This window comes from Artemia franciscana, chromosome 12, assembly GCF_032884065.1.
Source record: "Artemia franciscana chromosome 12, ASM3288406v1, whole genome shotgun sequence".
Taxonomy (NCBI): Eukaryota; Metazoa; Arthropoda; class Branchiopoda; order Anostraca; family Artemiidae; genus Artemia; species Artemia franciscana.
The window spans coordinates 36,856,294-36,876,985 of NC_088874.1; the positions used below are offsets into that span (position 1 = coordinate 36,856,294).

The following is a 20,692-nucleotide window of genomic DNA, read 5'->3' on the forward strand; positions in this document are numbered from 1 at the left end:
ATAATAATAATAACTTATTTCAACCCTCTTTACATAAATAAAATGCACTTATAGGGAGTGCAGAACAGAAAAATAAAATAAAAACTGAAATAATAAACAAGAAAAAACTTATAAAAAACAAATAACATCTCAGCTGCAGTGGAAGTCTAAAATATTTTCACGACGCTTACGGAGCCTCTCCATAAGCTGGTCCATTTTCAAAGAAATATCAAAACGCCATATGTATTCCTAATGTACCAGTAATAAACCGGTTATAAATCGGAAATAAACCGGTTGCGAGTCCAAAGCGGCAACTGCAGACGACAACTAATGACTATTCAGCAAGGACCTCGATTTTAAAATGGTTTTGAATGAGCCAAGAAAAAAAAACCTATAAATGATTTTGAAAATATTTTCAGAAACGATTTTTGCTCAACCCCGACTCGAAAAGCATCGAATTCAAGATTTCAGCTCCAGTGACGGAAGCACCAAAAAGCAGAAAGAAAAATAGATTTGCAGAGGCACGCAAAATCAGCCAGAGTCCACCACCTCAGTCGAATAAGTTCGAACTTAGGACTACTGAAGTACGATCTAATGATGAAGAGACACATTATTCCTGGTGGGTTCCAATCACTGCCACAGGTGGATCAACCGCTGATTTCAATGCCACCAATACCGTTCTATGGCTTAACCCCGAAGAAGATGCAGCCACTCTTAAGCATAAGGTTGAGGCTAGTCAATGGCTGATTTTAAATATACAACGATCTGGTAAGCAAGTTGATTGTTGATTTAAGTTAATATTTTGACAAAAATCTGGTGGTTCGAAAACTTATCAATCAATTTAGTCTTACTTATCAAAAGCTATGAGCCTGAGAAAATTTGCCTTATTTTGGAAAACAGGGAGACACGCCCCCTAAAAGCCATAGAATCTTAACGAAAATCACACCATCACATTCAGTGTATCAGAGAACCCTACTGTTGAATTTTGAGAGAAAGAGTCAAAGTCAAAGTAGATTTGAGAGAAAGAGTCAAACTTTTGCGCAAAGAGCGAGGCGTTGAGGAGAGAACAGCCCCTTTCATATACGGAGTAATTTCTGTTCGTTTTAAGTTTTAATGTTGCTCCTTACTTTCAGTTAAAAAAACTTGTTTTTTTTTTACTTAATACCTTAAGATTCCATATATGAAAACCAATCAGCTTTAAGAAGGTGGGACTATCTCTTAAGGAATGCCGTCATTGGCTTACAAAATACGTGGCTAACGTAAAGCCATGAAATTGCTATTGTCTTCTAATGTAATGCGGTATTTTATGGAGCTATGAAATGGGAACCTGGCATTTCTCTCATTTTTTAGTCAAAGAAGAAGAAGACACACGCCATAAAATGGAATAATTTTGAATTCGCTCGGAATGCTTAAATTTAATTTATACTACTTAAAAGAGCATAAAAAATTGGTTTAGAATATCTTCCTTTTATCCCCATTTAGCCTCATCCTTCAGAGCGACCACGGCCGAAAAATTTTTTCAGTATTTTAGCTCTCCTGAAAAGCTTATTGGTTAGGTGCGACAAAATGGAAGAGTTTTAAGATGAGACGCAAGACACTACTGTAGAAAAATTACATTTCACAACTCCAGAACTCCATAATTACCATAATTACCGTAATTACCATAATTACTATAATTACCACTTCTTCTAATAGTTCACACCATGCTACAGTGCTTTTGAAATGCTCATATGAAACCGATGCTATATATACCTCAAGGAAGTTATTGACACCCGCAGTCCGCCCTGAAATCCACCTCTCACACTCTCACTTCACCTCAGAACAATAAGCTTCAACAAAGGCCTACTGAAATACCATCTAATGATGAAAAGACACAATATTCCTGGTGGGTTCTAATCCTCTGCTAAAAAATAGATCAAATGCTGCTTTTAATGCCTCGTATGATTATTTAACCCTGAAGCAGAGATAGCATTTCTTAATCATGAAATTGAGGCTAGTCTGTTGCTGATTGTAAACATGAAAAAATCTGGTAAGCAAGTTGACATTTTCGCTTAAACGAACTCCTAATGGAAAAAGGTAATTCACGCTAAAATAGCCATTCATCGAGGGTTTATGAATCTGGCTGGTATTTTGGATTCACACCGTAGACTCGTTTTAATATCCATAAAAAAATGTCAATAGCAAATTTTCCAGGGTAACGAACAATAGTAAAACAGTCCTTGGTAACAAACTCGGTCCAATAGTAACCGAAACTCTAAACCCACTAAACTCTATTCTAGTAACCGAAAATATCGATTAAATAAAACTGAAACATTAAAAGAATTAGCCTTTTGGCCCTGCTTCCAGACATATAAAATGATTAAGTTTAATTTTACTCTTCAAAAGCAACCAGCCAGAGAAAATTTTACTGAATTTCAGAAAGGGAGCAAACACCCCCAAAAAAGTCAAAAGATCTTAATGAAATCACAACGTCAAATTTAACATATTAACAAATTTAACATATTCAATCACCTTTCAAGTACTAAAATGAGAATTTTTGAATTTTTGCCTGAAGAAAGATCATGCTTGCGTGTTTATTTATTTTTTGTTTTTGTTTTTCCCAGATAGTCCTAGGAGATTGGGAAAGGGCTCAATCGGTCGGAGCTCAAAAGTTCTAGAACCAATTTTGAGTCACCAGAAAGATTGGAGGGCAACTAGCCTCCTTCCACGTCTCTTTTCTCCCAAATATATTATAACGAAACTCTGAGATAGTCATTCAATTCAACATAGTTGAAATATCCAATAGCTATCTCTTTGGGGATCACAAGAATCCAGGTAGTCCCTGGAAAAAGGGATTAAAGTTGCGCAATGTGTCCATTTTTTGCATACTGTGTATTATTTGTTATTTGGAAATGTTTAAAAATTTTTGAGGGGAATTTTTTTGGAGGGAGGGTTTGCCATGGGGAGTAAAATATGCGGGAAAACTTTTCCGAGGAAATTTTACACAAGGAGAAGAGATGGAAGGGGATTTCCTGGCATGATTTGAAAGCTGGTAAAAAATTAAATAAAAAAAGTTTTTGCGACTGAAAGCAACGAGCAACATGGGTGATGAAGTGAGGATGAGGGAGGGATGAGGAAGGAGTAGTCCCCCTCATACAGGAACAATTTCTGTTCTTTTTCAGTTTTATCGTTACTCCACCACAGACCATCCTATCATCCTTACTTTCAGTCGAAAGAACATGTTATTTTAATATAATCTGAAACGTAAGCAAGATTTTCGCCAACCTGTTTTCATCGGACGACTAAGATACGGGTGCTAAAGTGTATTCTGATACCGCTCAAAACCCATGCCTTACTCAATGGGTATATAAATTCATTTGTGTTTTTTGGATGGTCGCTCAGATCCGTAGAAATAACCATGAAAAAGAGGTGTAATGCTTAAATTTTAGTCACTGATTTTCAGAAATTTTATTATAAACAGAGTGCAAAAGGGTTGTGATACACACTACAAGAATTTCCACATGTATGCAAAAACTAGGAGAAAAATGGTTAGCTCTATTTGCGCTTGAAGAAAAAACAGCAAATTTAATAGGTTTTTTTTTCAGCCCATCAATAGTTTTATAAGCTACAGGGTTGTTTTTTTAGTGTTTATGAGCTTACTGTTCTTTAAAAGGGTCGGTTTTAAGCCAAGATGAGTAAGCCTGGATTCAGCAGTGAAATCAAAATTCGTCTTTTTTTTCAATTTGCATCGGTTTCTCATCTTTAGTCGCTTAGCATGCGTTTCTGAATGAGTCGTTTCAGCCACATCGTTCGTGCTTTAGAATTTGATATCTTTTGTCCGAAGGGCGAAGGTTCAAATACCAGTATCTCCAATCATTCGGTTTGGGACGGGGGTCAGTGGCATTACTGTGTAGGCTCGGCTTAAAGGAAGACCCAGAATAATGGGTTCCCTACCCAGGTAACGGGTACCTAGAGAAATTCTAGGGGGTATGCAGGAAGGGCAGGACCTTTTGTAGTCGATGTCTTTTATTTTAGATTTGCCGATTTTTGATTCGATCTATCGGTCAGTAGAGTGGATTCAAATGTTTTGCTGTCACCAATCTACTCAGCTTCCATATATTTATTCTTATTCCTTTTCAGTCTTAGGATTAATCACAGTTGCAAATATAGCTTATAATTTAGTAAGTCTAAATATCTGCAATCCTAGTCATTATTCATCATCGTTGCGATATCAAAAAGCCCATATGACTTTTTGTCTACGAGTCACTATGCTCTTAGGCATTCCAGGATTTTTTCTATCAGTACATTTTTAGCGGTGTTTTGCTTCAGAAAAAAACCAGCAGGGACTGAGAATAAGAAAGGTTCTAGCGCAAAAGGTATTTTTGGGTTTTTTATTTGAATGTTTATGTTTTACAATTTCGGTATATTTTTCAATAACAATTTACCTTTTCAATAAAAAAAAGCTAGCTTTCCGTTTGCACGTGTTTTTTAAATATTTTAAAATATTTAAGATATTTTAAAATATTTTTCAATAAAATATTTTAAATATTTTAAATATCAGTATTTTAAAATACTGAAAAAATGGTAAAATAAATGGCCATTCACCCATTTAGTGAACATGCATCATAAAGCAGCTTTGTAAACATATGGTTTATAAGTAGCAGCAAGTATTCAGGAATATCCCCCTTATTTTCCTACCTTTATGCTATGCAGTTAGGACTGTCAAGCCTCTGAGCTGTATTTCTAAGAACTACATTTTAATAGTCCATAATTACAGTCCATAATTAATAGTCCATAATTATAGAAAACTCACGGGAAAGTGAGCCAGTTTTGGAGGGAGGAACGTCGAAACAATTCCCAGGTATATTATGAAAAATCCCTTTTATGTTTTAAACAAAAAATCTAGATTTTGAAAATACCTTTTTGCGCTAGACTAAGAATTACAGTGCAAAAACTGTGCACTGTTATTCTTATGTTTCTCTTCTTCTAATGATTAAACAATTCTTTAATTAATAATTAAACAATTATTTAAACAAGAGCAGATAAGATTAATTTTCCAAAGTACAGTATCTGCTTTTCAGAGACAGATTTCTGATGCAGCACTCTAGGGGTGGAAGTAAAAATGCTAAAAATGGGCAAATTTTATGCAAATTATTCAGGAATTGGTAAAATTCATGTGACCCACGGGGTTTGAATTTGAGATTCCCCCTTTTTTCTGTGTACATTACTGATCCAGGAAGTATAGAGGTCGAACCATCTTTGAAGATGGCATTATAATCTTACACAGCTATTTTTTTTTTTTTTTTTATAGAAAAAGAGGCCTTTCATTAAAATGGGTCTCCAGCTCTCGGATCGGAACTTCCTAAGATGTGAAATTGGGTTACTAATTCTTATACCCTTGGAAACTAAATATACAAAATAGGTGGTGCCGTAGTACCTCTTTGTTTATATAAAGCTTTTATGCTTCTTAAATACTGTATGAGTTAATTAATTTATCAACTTTGATAAAATCTTCAAATTTACTTCCACTTTTTTTTTTTTATCAGTGGGAAGAACCACAGATGATTTATAGTGTTAACTTTTTTCTGATGATTTTACGACGAGGAAGATTATAACACGAATAACAACTTGTTCCTGTGTTTTTTTTATCTATATAACAGACTTATTTATTTCTAGCCTATCGGTTTTACCAAGAATCATCCCATCGGGACCCTTTTTATATGGAAGTACTGTCATACCATCTATACTACTCTATTGACTTTCTAAGCCCCAAAATTTATAGGTTACTGCCTTGACTATAGATAAAAGAGGGGCCGACCCTGGTAACGAAGAGGGACCGACCCGTGTAACGAGGAACCGAATTTAGTTTTACGAAAAACAAAAGACTTTCAGCTTATATTATTCTGCTTATTTGAACTAAAGGTAAAACTTTTTACAATTCTTAAGTAGTCTTTACCGAACATTCTCGATACTTTTTCATAAAGAAAGAAAACAATAAAAAATGGGGTTGTTCAAGGACAAATGAAAATATTGAAGAAAACACAGAAAGTGAATATTTCGAGAGAACAACCTCCTCTTTTCTTCAGCGTGAACAAAATAATATGATCAAAGATAAGGCAAAAACCAAAGAACAAACGCAGAAAGTACAACAAAACCGATGAAAAAGACCGCCAAAAAATTAAATAAAAGACCAAAAATTAAAGGAATTATAATCAAATACCTAACAACAATAAAGTAAGTTATTTGTCAATATCCGCGATTTGCACAAAATCCAAACAAATATGAATTGCCATCGACGGATACTAACGAACAACTTATTATATTAGATACTTTTGATTTCACTGGCTGTCGAACTCAATTTTTATTTTTATTTAAAGGGTTTTATAGAGTCAACTACGATGACAAGAACTGGCAGATGTTGATAAACCAGCTCAGAAGTGATCACAAGAGAATCCATCCAGTTAATAGAGCACAGTTGATCGACGACTCCTTTTCACTAGCTGCATCTGGTCAGCTGCCTTACACCTTACCACTGGAGCTCTCTCGGTATCTCGTCAATGAAAGAGATACAGTGCCTATTGCGTCTGCAGTGAAAGAATGGGGCAAACTTAGTGGAAGATTCAAACACACAGCTGACTATGGATTGTTCAAGGTACTCTATCTCAATTGTTTTATTTATTCTTAATCACTGATTCCTGGCATATTTTAATCGTATTGTGGATAAACGTGGATTAATCATGCTGTGGATCAGTCAGAAAGTGGCTAAAAAATTTCCAAGACACCTATAAATCGAAAACTTGAAAATTCTATAAAAGTTGATAAATTAATTGACTCATACTGTAAGTAGCATACGAAGCTCTATATGTACAAAGAGGTACTATGGCATCATCTATTTTGTATATTGGAATATTTTAATCACACTATTTAAACCAGATTATTGGAAAACCTTAGGGTAACTATTGAGTTTTTTCTTGATTTTATAAATATTAATAAACTAGCAAAATTCTTACTTTTTATTAGCGACATAATTGTGTTTACAATTGCCGTGAAAGCGCTTTAAAATCTGCCTTTTTTCGTTTACTTAAAATTTGTTTGAAAATTCTTTTGTTCTTAGTCTTTTCAAAAAATTGAATCCAAAATTTGAATAAAAAAAAATTCAAAAGCTTCAAATAATTATTTTTTCGTATTCTTAATCATTGATTCATGGCAATATTTAATGATGTTGTGGATAAATGTGGATTAATCATGCTGTGGATTAATCAAAAAGTGGCTAAACATTTCCAAGACACCTATAAATCAGAAACTTAAAAATTCTATAAAAGCTGATAAGTTACTTAACTCATACTGTAAGGAGCATACGAAGCTCTATATGTACAAAGAGGTACTATGGCAACATCTATTTTCTATATTGGAATATTTTAATCACGTTATTTAAACCAGATTATTGGAAAGCCTTAGGGTAATCATGGAGTTTTTCCCTGATTTTGAATATCAATAAACTAGCAAAATTCTTACTTTTATTAGCGACATAATTATGTTTATAATTGCCGTGAAAGCGCTTTAAAATCTGCTTTTTTCCGGTAACTTAAAATTAGTTTGAAAATTGTTTTGTTCTTAGGCTTTTCAAAAATTGAATTCAAAAATTGAATCGAAAAAAATTCAAAAACTTCAAAAAATTGGCTTTGCTGTTTTTAAAAATTGTGGACAAACTTTGTTTCAATTCAAAAAGGATTGCAGAAAAAGCTATTTTCAAATTTGATTAAGTGGTGAAAGTGAACGAAACCAGCATATATAATTGTCGGTAAAATAATCCGTGTTAAAACAGATTCCAAGTGCAGTCAGTTCACATGTTAAAGCATTCCGATCCGAGGGCCATGGTCCCAAGCATGATGTTAGCATTTTTTTTTGAATATATGATTTTTGGGGTAAACAACTGCATTTGCAGAGAAAATGAAAATGAAGATGAAAGAAAATGAAGATGAAAGAAGATGAAAGAAAATGAAGAGAAAATGGAAGAAAATGAAGGAATCAAAGAAATAAAACACGGATGGATAAAGGATTTGGTTAAAGGTTAAATGGGAGGATCTTTTCTCTTCGTGAATGATTATTTTCGAAGATATAACTTTGGTGAATGTATCCTATTTTGTCTTATGAATGGGGGTCAAAATTATCATGGGGTTAGAATTGTTGGGATACTATTGGTTCTGAAATCTAGGCGCTTCGAAAAACGGAGGAAGATTTATTAGATGCTTTCTAAAGAAATTGCCTACGGATTGTTTTGGATACCCGACCAACTGACTGCATTTCAAACAGTAGGCTATACGAAAAGTAAGGTTCAATACCGCAAAAAGGTTAATATGGCACACTCTGCGGAGTGTGCCGCAGAAGGTTATGGGCACACTCCGCGGATGAAGGATGACAGATTGCCAAAGATTTTCTTTATTGGCCAACCATCTAGGGCCAAACGAAAAGCAGGTAATCGCCGGTGGGAGTGGGAGGATGTCTTAAGAAAAGCTTTAAGGGAAATGAAAACCCCCTGGGAGGTTCCAAAGAGGGAAGCTTTGAACAGATTGAGATGGAGAAGGATTGTGCGGAGCTGTGCTGGCCGTGCTGTGCGTAGTTGTTTATAGTAGTAGTAGTACCTGGAACGTGGAGTCCCAAGACTAGATTGTTGTTGGTGGGTGAGGGGTCAAGGTAAATTAAAGTCTATGTTTTGGGGATAATTTTTCACCGATTGTCACAATGACCACACACGGTTTCTGTGGCTGTCGTCTAACATCTTTGGTTTGGTAGTTTATATCTTTAACATCCTGTTTTATTCTTCTTCTTCTTTTACAGAAAGCTTATGCAAAACTCTTCTTGCCTGCCAGTAAAAGTTTTGGATTAGATCGCAAGGAAGAGGAAACCGGGTTGGAAGGTGTGGCACGAGTTACTGTTTCAAATATAATGTGTTCACTGGACTTACCGACCTGCACAGGGCCTGCAATACAGCTATTTAAGAAGTGGATGACAACAGATGATCCAGACTCAGAAAACCCGTGAGTTTTCTTAGTAGTTTAAATTTTCATGTTATCATAATTTTATATTGATCTGATTTGTCTTAATATGATAACCAAGTTTGTGGTCGCATCTTTGGGCATCGTGCATGGGAAACTCGCTTGAAAGGAGTTAGGTGACATTTTTGTTTAAGTGATGATTCTAGATCAACCTATTATTTGGTATAAAAATGCTGCTTTTTCAACGAAAAGCTTATAGGGTGTATAGGGTATATAGAGGGTATTCGTTTAACTATTCTGTTCGTGGCAGGGTGGCTGCCATATCCGCAGCTCTTGTTCTTTACGCTAAAGTCTTAAAGCTCTTTAAAAACAATTCTCAAGGGCGTGAAAAGCCCTTGTGTTTGAGTAGTCTTTCCTAAGGAATCTGGACAAAAATCAAAACTTTAGCGTAAAGAGTAAGAGTTGAGGATGTGGCGTTCCCCCCACCCCTTAGTATTAAGTTTTAAGATTGCTTTTTAATTTCAGGTGAAGAGCTTTTTTTAATTCATTTTTTGATTGTTTTTCAAATCATTCTAGGAAATCCATTTACCCCTTCCCCCCCGTTTTGTGTAACATTTCTCCTGGAAAATTCCCCAGAAACTTTTCTCCTCGTGGGAAATTCTTAAGTGAGATATGACCCACTCCCCGCAGAAAATTACAAAAAACAAATACTAATACTATACGTGAACAATAGAGACTAATTGCGTAACTTAAAGCCCTTTTTCAGGGACTATGGAGAGTCATGTCATCACCAAAGTATAGCTATTGGACCTTTTGACTATACTGAATTAAATGGCTATCTTATAATTTTGATCGTATGTCTTTGGGGAAAATGGGTGTTGGAGGGGGCTAGGTGACCTCCGCCCTTTTTGATCACCTAAATTAGGACTAGAACTTTTGATTTCTGTTCAAATGAGCTATCTCCCGATCTTTCGGGAACTTTGATTTGTTGCGATCACCCATGGGAAGAACAAATAATAAAAAACAAATAAATAAACATCTTCATTCTTCCAAAAATAAAAAAATACCACATTTTTACAAATAGAAGCTTGAAACCTCTACCGTAGGGTTCTCCGATATTCTGTATCTGACGGTGCAATTTTCGTTAGGATTGCTTGACTATTCGGGGGTGTTTTCTCCCTTTTTCAAAAATCATGGAAATTTTTCTCAGGCTCGTAGCTTCCAATGGGCAACATTAAACTTAGTAAATTTTATATTCTCGAATTCAGCATAAAAATCCAATTGTATCTAATGTTATCAAAATTCCAGTTGTTAGAGTTTTGGTTTCTATTGGGCAAAGTCGTTCCTTACTTAGAGTTTGTTACCACAAACTATTTGATAAAGTCTCAGTTTGACCGGTAAGCAGGAATAATTCTTTATTTCTGAATGTCAGTCGGGATAAGAGCCTTTCAGTTTTTGAGTATTAGTTGCTAATGGGCCAAGTTGCTCCTTACTTACAGTTTTTTATTACAAACTGTTTGATGTTCTTTAGCCTACTGATCCAGAATATCGCAAGAAATGTTGGATTATCTTATTTAATTAGTCATCGAAATAAAATAGAAGTAGGCAAAACGCTTGTCGAAAAAGCAAATTATCCGGAGGAAATTCTTTAAATCTAAACGATCTGTCCGGACAGTATTCTTATATATAGCTGCAGTTGCTCTATTTGTGGCCCAAAAGTCTTCTAGAAATATTTTAGTATATATATATATATATATATATATATATATATATATATATATATATATATATATATATATATATATATATATATATATATATATATATATATATATATATATATATATATATATATATATATATATATATATATATATATATATATATATATATATATATATATATACATATATATATATAAATTTATTTATTATTATTTATAATTTATTTAATTTACATATATAGCTGCAATTGCTCTATTTGTGGCCCAGAAGTCTTCTAGAAATATTTTAATTTATATATATAAATTTATTTATAAGTATTTATAATTTATTTATTATATATATAGCTGCAGTTGCTCTATTTGTGGCCCAAAAGTATTCTAGGAATATTTTAATTTATATATATAAATCTATTTATAATTATTTATAATTTATTTATTATATATATAGCTGCAGTTGCTCTATTTGTGGCCCTAAAGTCTTCTAGAAATATTTTAATTTTGGCTCCACAACCAAAATAGTAAAACTTTCCTGCTTCCCTCTATATCTACTAATTTGTAAAATTTTAATCTATCGAAGTATTTAAAAAAAAAAAGAAAAAAAATGCATTAACGCTGTTAAATAAACGTGTACTTAATCGTGCTTCATGAAACAATAGACTACCTTTTCATTTTAGTTAGCTAACACAGTTGTGGCTTGGGTTGTAGCCTTCAGCCATTTGTAATTAGCTTAGGTTAAAACATAATTGGTAAATAAATATCATACTAAGAATTGATTCTCCAATATCTTTGCTGTTCCAGTTTTAGCCTAGTAAGGGACTTACAGCTTGGGTTGTAGCCTTCAGGTGCTTATAATTAGCCTTGCCCAAGACCTACTTGGTAAGCAACTATCTAACTAATATTCAGTCTTCCACCATTTTTACTTTGTCAGAATTGTCCTGCCACCGTGGCTTTGGGTGCAGCCCTCAGGCAATTATAATTAGCCCTGATTGACATATCTTTGGTACGAAATAAGTACGCAATGGTAAGATCATAAGTATTGGTGATAGGGGGGGGGGGTCAGGCCTTGTGCCCCTAGATTCTTTGCCCCCACGCTAGATTTTGAAAAATAGCTTTTTTGGCAGGGTGAATTTTCATTCAAAATGCCTTTGTTTGGTTCTTTCATTGAAAACAAAAATTAAAAAAAGTAATTAAAAAAAAGTAGTGTCCTGCCACTGTGGCATTGATTGCAGCCTTCAGGCACTTATAATTAGCCATGATTGACACATCCTTGGTACGCAATTATCTAACTAAATTTCTGTCTCCCACCATTTTTATTATTTCAGTTGTTGCCTGTCAAGGTGGATTTGGTTGCAACCCTTATCCTTTGCCGGCATATTCACAAACAAACTTGTATAATGTGACTTAATAAGCATATTTCTTTGCAGAATAAAGGCAGATATAAGTGGATCTTTGTATTGTGCTGCTCTACGACATGGTGGAGAGGAGGAATGGGAATTTTTGAAGGATCGATTAGCTAAAGTAAATACAGCAACACAAAGAGATGTTATGCTATCTTCTTTGGGATGTACCTACCATCCATGGCTGCTGAGAAGGTAAATAAATAAAAATTGTTGCACATAAAATAGCGACAATTCAAATTAGTTGTATTTTACCTCATTTATGCGCACTTTCTAAGATATCTTTCTTAAATTTTCAAAAATATCTGTATATTTCATACAGGATAGTAAATAACAGTGTTTTTTTTTTTTTAATTTTCGAAGATACCGAGGATAATATACATCTTAAACTCATTGGTCCACAGAGTTCCTGATTTATGGTGGGAAGCTCAAGAGTGATCTGAAATAAAACTTATAAATATTAAATCATTATATACAAAATTTAATTGTATAAATAATATGATTATATTTGTATAAATATATTATATATAATAAATTATCATTATATAAATAAATCACTAAAAAATTATGTAATATCTTTAGCTCCATCATCTCGAAGAAAATCTTTGTCCAAGGTTTATTGTGTATTTTTTAAAACCTAAAAACGAATAAAAATCTATAAAAAAGCAAAGTTGTTCTGGTGGAAGTAAAGAGCAAAGATGAAACTTGGAATAAAGAGAAATTATTGCTTCAAAATTTGTAAAACATAAACCTGCAATATTGGTACAAAAAACTGACTTATAATATTTCCTTAGGTTTGTAAAATTGTGTAAAACTACCGCTTTACTGAAAACACAAGTCGACAGAAGAAAATACAATTAGGAGCAGAGAAAAAGTGCCGAGCAGAAAATGAAGACTAATTTATTAGATTATTAGATATATTAAATAGTCTTTCACTCACTGTGAAGTAAATTTTACTTTAAAGTTTTATTTCTCTCATAGAAAGATCAGTTTTTACTACTACTACTACTACTAATAACTCACTGCAGCACCAAGCCGCCCGAGGCCAACACAGCTACGCACGCTCCTCCTCCAACCTAATCTATTTAAAATCTCCCTCTTTACACCCTCCCAATAAGTTCCCATTTCCTTTAAATCTTTATTCACAATGGTCACTCTTGAAAAAAAAACAAACAAAAAAACCCATCCATGTTCATCCTTGAAAATAAAAAAAAATTACTATTTTGTAGATTGAGACTTAAAGTCTTTGCAACATGGTTATTTGATAGGTAGTATTTAAGGGTGTATTGCTTTAGTCAATATTATTCCTATTTTTCGCAGTGTTTACTCTTTTTCGAAAATAAGGGGAATTATACGAGTGGAGTCATAAGAAACAAAAATCCCTAAAGTAAGAAAATACTTTTTATCTCATTTTTAGGTATATAAGAAAGTTGAAACAACAATTCTTACTTCATCATATGCAGAACATTTGTTGTTAATACATTCCAACAGCAGCTCCACTATACTATACCCCACCCTCCTTATATGCAAATATATAGCCCAAATTTATTTCCTATGCATTTTCTGGTTCTTAATTTCGTCACAGTCAATTTAATTTATGAATAATTTGGTTTTAAAAAGGATTACACTAACAGAGGTACATAAGCAGTATCTAAAATAAAAGAAAAAGAAATCATCTTTGAGTTAAAGGGCTTAAAATTGAACTTGCGAGTAAAGCGATAATTATCTTAGAAAAGAGCACAAAAAAGGACATCTTATTCCTAGGTTAGTAATTTAAACTACTCCATATTTACCGAATTATCATTAACTACCGAATGGTTAATATTGGGTTCATTATTCAAAAACGAGTTTTGTCAATTGCCAGGCTCAGTGGGGCTGTAATGTTTTGTAGAAAAATAGACATTTTACATGTTGTTTGAGATGAAATAACACAAGAATTTTTATCTGTATGACGATAAAAAAATTTAGCCAATGGTCCTGCCCCCCCCCCTCACTTACCGTTTTCAGTTTTTTGTTTGCGTTGTATTTTGCTTAAGCTAGGTGGGCTGACAAGATAGTGCCCTTGGCCACAAGCATAATGAATAAACCCCGTTGTATATATTAGTCACTCAACACATTATGCTCAAGTTTAATCAAAATTAACCTTACATATTAGATGATAAAACAGATAGTTAATATGAATTAACTTTTATCAAAACGGCCTTTCAGGTTAGCTGCCAAAAAGAAAGACTGGCGTTAAAAACTTACCCAAGATTTGTTTTTTTTTTGTTTTTTTAATGAATTACCTGGTTTCTTGTTTGCTTTATTTTTCAATCCTGGTTGAAATTGTTTTAAGAAATAATGTTAGAACTGTTTAAATTTGATTGGTATTTTAATTACCACTTATTCTATAATAATTGTATTTTTAAATTTATCTATTTGCTTTGCCAATGACGTCTCTTTGATATAAAGCCGAAATATTCATTTAATAATGTTTCTGTAGTAAATAACTCCTCGTTGATTTAGTTTTGTTATCTGAATAATGGAAAGGTGTTGCAGTCTTCGTCGTTGTTTATTACGTGTATCAGGCAGCAAGGGTGAATCTTTAGCATTTTAAGGGGGGCAAGAATGGTCCATATCCAGATAGTCAAGGGGCATGGGATATAAAATAATTCTTTTCTCCACATTATTGGGTGGTTACTGCCTCCCCTTGCACCCTCCAAACGGCACCCATGTCAGGCAGTGTTGCCAGATGTCTGCTTCAAAGTTGTGCTGCAATAAAAGTGAAAATGAGCCAGAAGTCCCATTTTCCTAGTGAAAATGTGCCGATTTGAAACAAATAATAGTCAAATGCATCAAAAAAGCGCCAAAATGGCATAATTGTGTCCCAGGGAAGAAGTGACACAATGAAGCTAATTTTTAATACTAGAAACTCGGTTGAATGTCTTCAGGTTCAAAATACTTTGCATTTATATAGTATTAATTATGTTTAATTATATTAAATATATGAATAAATATATATTAATTAATATATATTTTAATATATTAATATTAAAACATTAAAATTGATATATTAATTAATAAATATATATTAAATTTATTTATTAAATTTATTTATTTATTAAAAAGGGCATGGGATATAAAATTGCTGCCTTCCCTTGCACCCTCCAAACGGTGCCCATGTCAGGCAGTGTTGCCAGATGTCTGCTTCAAAGTTGTGCCGCAATAAAAGTGAAAATGAGCCAGAAGTCCCATTTTCCTAGTGAAAATGTGCCGATTTGAAACAAATAATAGTCAAATGCATCAAAAAAGCGCCAAAATGGCATAATTGTGTCCCAGGGAGGAAGTGACACAATGAAGCTAATTTTTAATACTAGAAACTCGGTTGAATGTCTTCAGGCTCAAAATACTTTGCATTTATATTAGTATTAATTATATTTAATTATATTAAATATAATAATAAATATATATTAATTAATATATATTTTAATATATTAATATTAAAACATTAAAATTAATATATTAATTAATAAATATATATTAAATATATTTATTATATTAGGTATATTAGTATTTGCTTAAAGCTTTCTGCTTTAAACAACTTTTTCAAAAAAAAACTCATTGTCATCATAGTTTTAAAACTTGTTTGCTACTCAGAAAAAATTGTATTTCACAAACAATTGCTTCATACATTGAAAATAATAAATTTTAAAGTGCTTATTCCAGTCTCACTGAGTGGTCAAACGACAGCCTAATTTGATAAACCCAACTAACGAAGTCTAATGAATCCGAAATAGCTAAGTATAATATTTTGAAGTTTTTATGACGCAAATGATTTATATTTAAGGTATATAAATGCAGCATTCGTAGAAAACCCTTTTATACGAAAACAAGATAATTAATAAAAATTTAATATTTACGTAATAAATTACAATATTACACAGTAAGTATTTACGCAATATTTACGTAATAAATTGATATTTACGCAAATAATTTTTATATAAGGTATATAAATGCAGCATTCGTAGAAAACCCTTTTATACGGAAACAAGATAATTAATTAAAAATTAATATTTACGCAATAAATTATAATATTACACAGTAAATATATACGCAATATTTACGTAATAAATTAATATTAACGCAAATAATTTATATTTAAGGTATATAAATACCGCATTCGTAGAAAACCTTTTATGAAACAAGCGGGGGATACGAAAACAAGATAATTAATTTAAAATTAATATTTATGCGATAAATTCCGCAATAATATTACGCCATAAATATTTGCACAATATTTACGTAATAAATTAATATTTACGCAAATAATTTATATTTAAGGTATATAAATGCAGCATTCGTAGAAAACCCTTTAAGAAGCAAGTGGGGGATACGAAAACAAGATTGGAGAGCAATTGCTGGGAGCGTTGCATCAAACCCTGTTGGAAGGAACATACTAGTGACCTTCGCCAAAGAACGCTGGGATGATGTTCATAAATTGTAAGTAATTTTTTTTTCTAATTATTTGTAAGAACCAAAAAAAAGATCTGACAAATTCATTGTCCATGCGCAGAAAATGGAAACGTTTGGTTAGAAAAGAGAGTTTTTTCCATGCAAAAGCTAACATACGTTAAAGATCGAAGTAATCTGGACATAACTTACTTTTTATCGTATCCTTAGTAGGGTGGGGTTGATTTTTTTCTGTAGGATGATCAAAATGCTCATCTTTAGTTCTTTTTGGTTGTCTTAGAATATTTTTCCCCAATCATACATTAACACTGACAAGATAAAAATAAATCAAGCCAAAGTAAATACAAGCCTACAGCATCAGCATAAATATACAAAAAAAAATTATTCCCCGCAACATATTAAACACATATGACCTAATCATTTGTTATTTAATTAAATATTTGAAAACCCGTCATAACTTACATATAAATCCTTAAATCCTCGCACCATACCGTCGTACCTTAAATCCTCGCACCCAATAATTTTGACAAATTTCAACTTCGCTTTTATATTTTGCAACTTTTTAATAAATAGTAAGTTCATTATTTCTGAAATATTATTTTCATCACTGCTTTGTTAAGTTTTATTTTTAATAATTTTAAAAACTCTCGCTTATTGCTGCCAATGTTTTGACCCAGTATGACGGATGCTGAAACCCGCTCTTGACGTAGGACGAAATTCACATTAAAAATCTGAACAATGAGTGGTTGGATAGTTATAAAATTGGGAATTAGTTGAAAAAATACCAGAGAAATTTGAAGGTAAACTATTGTATAAATAATCATGACAAATATTAGAAATAGAAATTGTATGAAGTTGATCTAAAGAATATATTCTTGAATTCCAATATATGTGTCTAACTGAAGATCCATGCTCAACATTAAAAAGAATTCTCATTGCTTATTCTGAGTATTTGGAGAGATTTAAATACAGATGGAAAAGTAGAAGCCCAAACAGAAATACAATAAAGAAAATATGGGTGGACAAGAGAATAATAAATTGCTTTTAGAATATTTTTAGGAAAAAAATAACGAAGACATGATAGAATATCAATATTTCGCAAAATTTTTAACGATAGTGTCTTCACATGTTTACGAAACGACAAACTTTCATCTAAAATAATACCAAGGTATTTAAACTGATCAACCCTTTTTAATTCAAGACCATTCAACAAAAGAGAGAATCCATCTGAAATGACCGAACCAGTTCGCAAAAACAACATATATTGGCATTATGCATATTGGCCTAATGGTAATATGCCATTAGGCATATTGCTTAACTTACAATTTCTTATAATTTTAGTTTCATTGTAATTTTTTTTAATTTTATTATCTTATTTACTTATTTAAAATTTTAGTTCTCAACTGCCATAATTACCACAAAACATTCCACAATTACCCAACATCTCATAGTTCTGATTTCTCTTTTGAAATTAGACCAACGGTGCGAACGGGATTTAGTTTGCGTCATATTGGTCCAAAAGTTTGGAATTTAATCCCAATAGCTGTGAGAAATTGTAATGATAGACATACATTTCTGAAGTTATTAAGAAATCATGTTGCTAGTCTCCCATAATATTTTCTGTTGTAAGTGTTGAAGTTTGATTTCCGAAAGAAGTGCAAATTAGTTTAAGCCGAAGTAATGACGGTTATTTTTGTTTGTTTGTGTGTATTTATTTTTTTTTGGTGATATACCACACGCTTAAGTATGCCTTTAGGCATTTACGCTGTTTGCTTATATGGTTTAATTCTTGTTGTAAATAAACATATATCTATCTATCTATCTAACTCATAGAAAAGTGTAGTCCACTAACTTAAACTTACTATTTAATTCTTAAAACAAATACTTATTTTAGTTTCGGCTCAACTTTAACTCCATTGAGACTTTTCCAAACTGCTGTTTCGTCGTTCAGCACAGAAGCAGAAGTAACGGAGGTTAGTACACATTTTTTACTTTCAAATGATAAAAGCAGTCAAACAGAATTTCAAAATTAAAAATATTGTTTGTTATAGTTATCAAGTTCCTTTAAAAAATTATATTTGAAAATACTACATTTTTAACATGCAAAGGGGAGCCTTTCCCTTAAATGTCATTTTAAATTGTCATTTCCCTTAAATGACAGCACGGTAATTTGTATCAAGCCCCTTGACATATCTGGCTGGGAGGACGGATCAAGTCATGGCATAACATCGTGAAGAAGGACCTCAAACCACTTTGAGGTTTCTGGAAATATGCCTACAAGTGGGACCACTCATTCGACTGGATGGCTTTGGCAGAGCCTGGTTCAACAGCTACCAAGGTACCGTGTACCACGTTTGGCTGAATGGCCTATGCATCGTCTTAAGTAATTTAGTAAGTACGTGACAGCAGGATCAAATAAAACGTCAGGAAAAAACAAATAAAAAACAATATGCTCTTTCTTCTTTGTCTTCTTTTTATTTGGAATAATATGGAGACGCTTTCGCATAATATCGTGACCAGAATCAGATTCTGGGCCCTACAATGTGTTACCACAGCTAGGTGTGATCCCTGAGTCCTGTTCGATCAAGACGAGATCAAGCCCACTGTGACACCACATGGCTTAGAACAAATATGTTGTTTTTTCGCACTAAAAATTCTAGATGAATAAGAAGACAAGTTGTGAAGATAAGCTGATGATGTCACTCGATGACCCCTCCCCTAGAAGACATTCATTTTCCTCAGTCAGTTTCTTTTTTGCAGTGGGAGAATCAACATTGAAAAAGTTTCAAACATATCCATTATGTTTGCATAAGATAGGCTGTACAACAGTCTCTTTGGTAAAGAAAGCCAAAGCTCGCTATGGTCGTGAAACCATGCCCTCCCAATTACTTACTTCAGACCCTAAAAAGTGGCACAACGCTGTGAAAAAAGTGGCCGGCCAAGCTTTTGACAGCAGTGTAAAGATCAGCAATGATGGTGGGTCCTTAATCAGTGCAGAAGAAGTGAGTGAATTCTTCACCAAGATCTGCACTACCTATCCAACTATTACGGCTCATGAAAAGTCCACCTTACTTGAAAAGTGTGAGCCTGAGAACAACATAATAGTCAGTGAGTTTGACGTTTACACGGAATTACGGAAGATCAAACCGAATACATCTTCATACCCTGGTGAAATACCTGCCAAACTGGTACGTGAACATGCACCCTTCATAGCATTACCACTGTCCAGCATCATTAACGAGTGTTTTGCTTCTGGCTATTTCCCGTCACAATGGAAAAGGGCCTATATTAGAATTATTCCAAAAAAGCGCACCCCTATTGTATGCGACGATCTCCACCCGATCTCACTTACACCTTGATTGGCAAAAGTAGCTGAGGCCTTTATACTCAAGTTTCTTCTGAAACAAATTCATGGGCGTATTGATAAATTCCAGTACGGTGGACTCCCCAAGTGTAGTACTACAATCTACCTAGTACGGATGTTTGACTGCGTCCTCCAATGGCTTGAAAAAGGTAGCTGTTTCGTCGACATCTGCGCAGTGGATTTCCGAAAGGCCTTTGACCTAATCCGCCACCTGACTGCAGGCATAAATCTCCAGGAAATGGGGGCCAAACGACGCACCCTTGGCCTTGTACTTGACTTCTTAACCGGCCGAAAACAAAAAGTCTTTGCACTCCACGAAAACGATTCGGATTCATCATGGTCAGATACTTCTTGCGGGGCCCCACAAAGCACGAAAATAGCTGGAATAATTTTCCTGGCTGTAATTAATTCCCTGCTTAATCATCACGACGACCGTTACAAGTTTGTAGATGATCTGTCCATAGTGCTCGCTTACCTGGTCGAAAACACTATCATAACAAAGCAGTTTTCAGACCAGTAATTTGATCAGCTAAAGACCGAATGCTCAAGTCATGATCTGACCATTAATGTAGCCAAGTCGGAGATAACTCGTTTCAACCCTCTGAAGCGGAATATAGATATGCCTCTAGTCCCTTTCCCGATTGTGAACGAAATAAAAATCTTAGGAGTAACTTTCACTAGTGACTGTAGTTTCAGTGCCCATATTAATTTAACCTTCCACAAGGCTAATGCAAGCCTTCAGACACTTACCAAAATGAGGCGTTTTGGGTGTGATACTGAAAATCTTCTCCATGCCTACATGTGT

General features: G+C 33.5%; 1 protein-coding gene across 1 annotated transcript in view; it reads left to right on the forward strand.

Moving 5' to 3' along the window:
• Positions 1-18,646, forward strand: part of LOC136034069 (aminopeptidase N-like) — a 117,195-nt gene extending 98,549 nt beyond the window's left edge. The window contains exons 10-15 of the mRNA XM_065715187.1: positions 399-747; positions 6,336-6,610; positions 8,797-8,996; positions 12,102-12,269; positions 16,395-16,553; positions 18,418-18,646. Coding sequence (XP_065571259.1) covers positions 399-747; positions 6,336-6,610; positions 8,797-8,996; positions 12,102-12,269; positions 16,395-16,553; positions 18,418-18,556 — 1,290 coding nt within the window. The 3' untranslated portion in view covers positions 18,557-18,646. The remainder of the gene's footprint in view (positions 1-398; positions 748-6,335; positions 6,611-8,796; positions 8,997-12,101; positions 12,270-16,394; positions 16,554-18,417) is intronic.
• Positions 18,647-20,692: the final 2,046 nt, after the last annotated feature.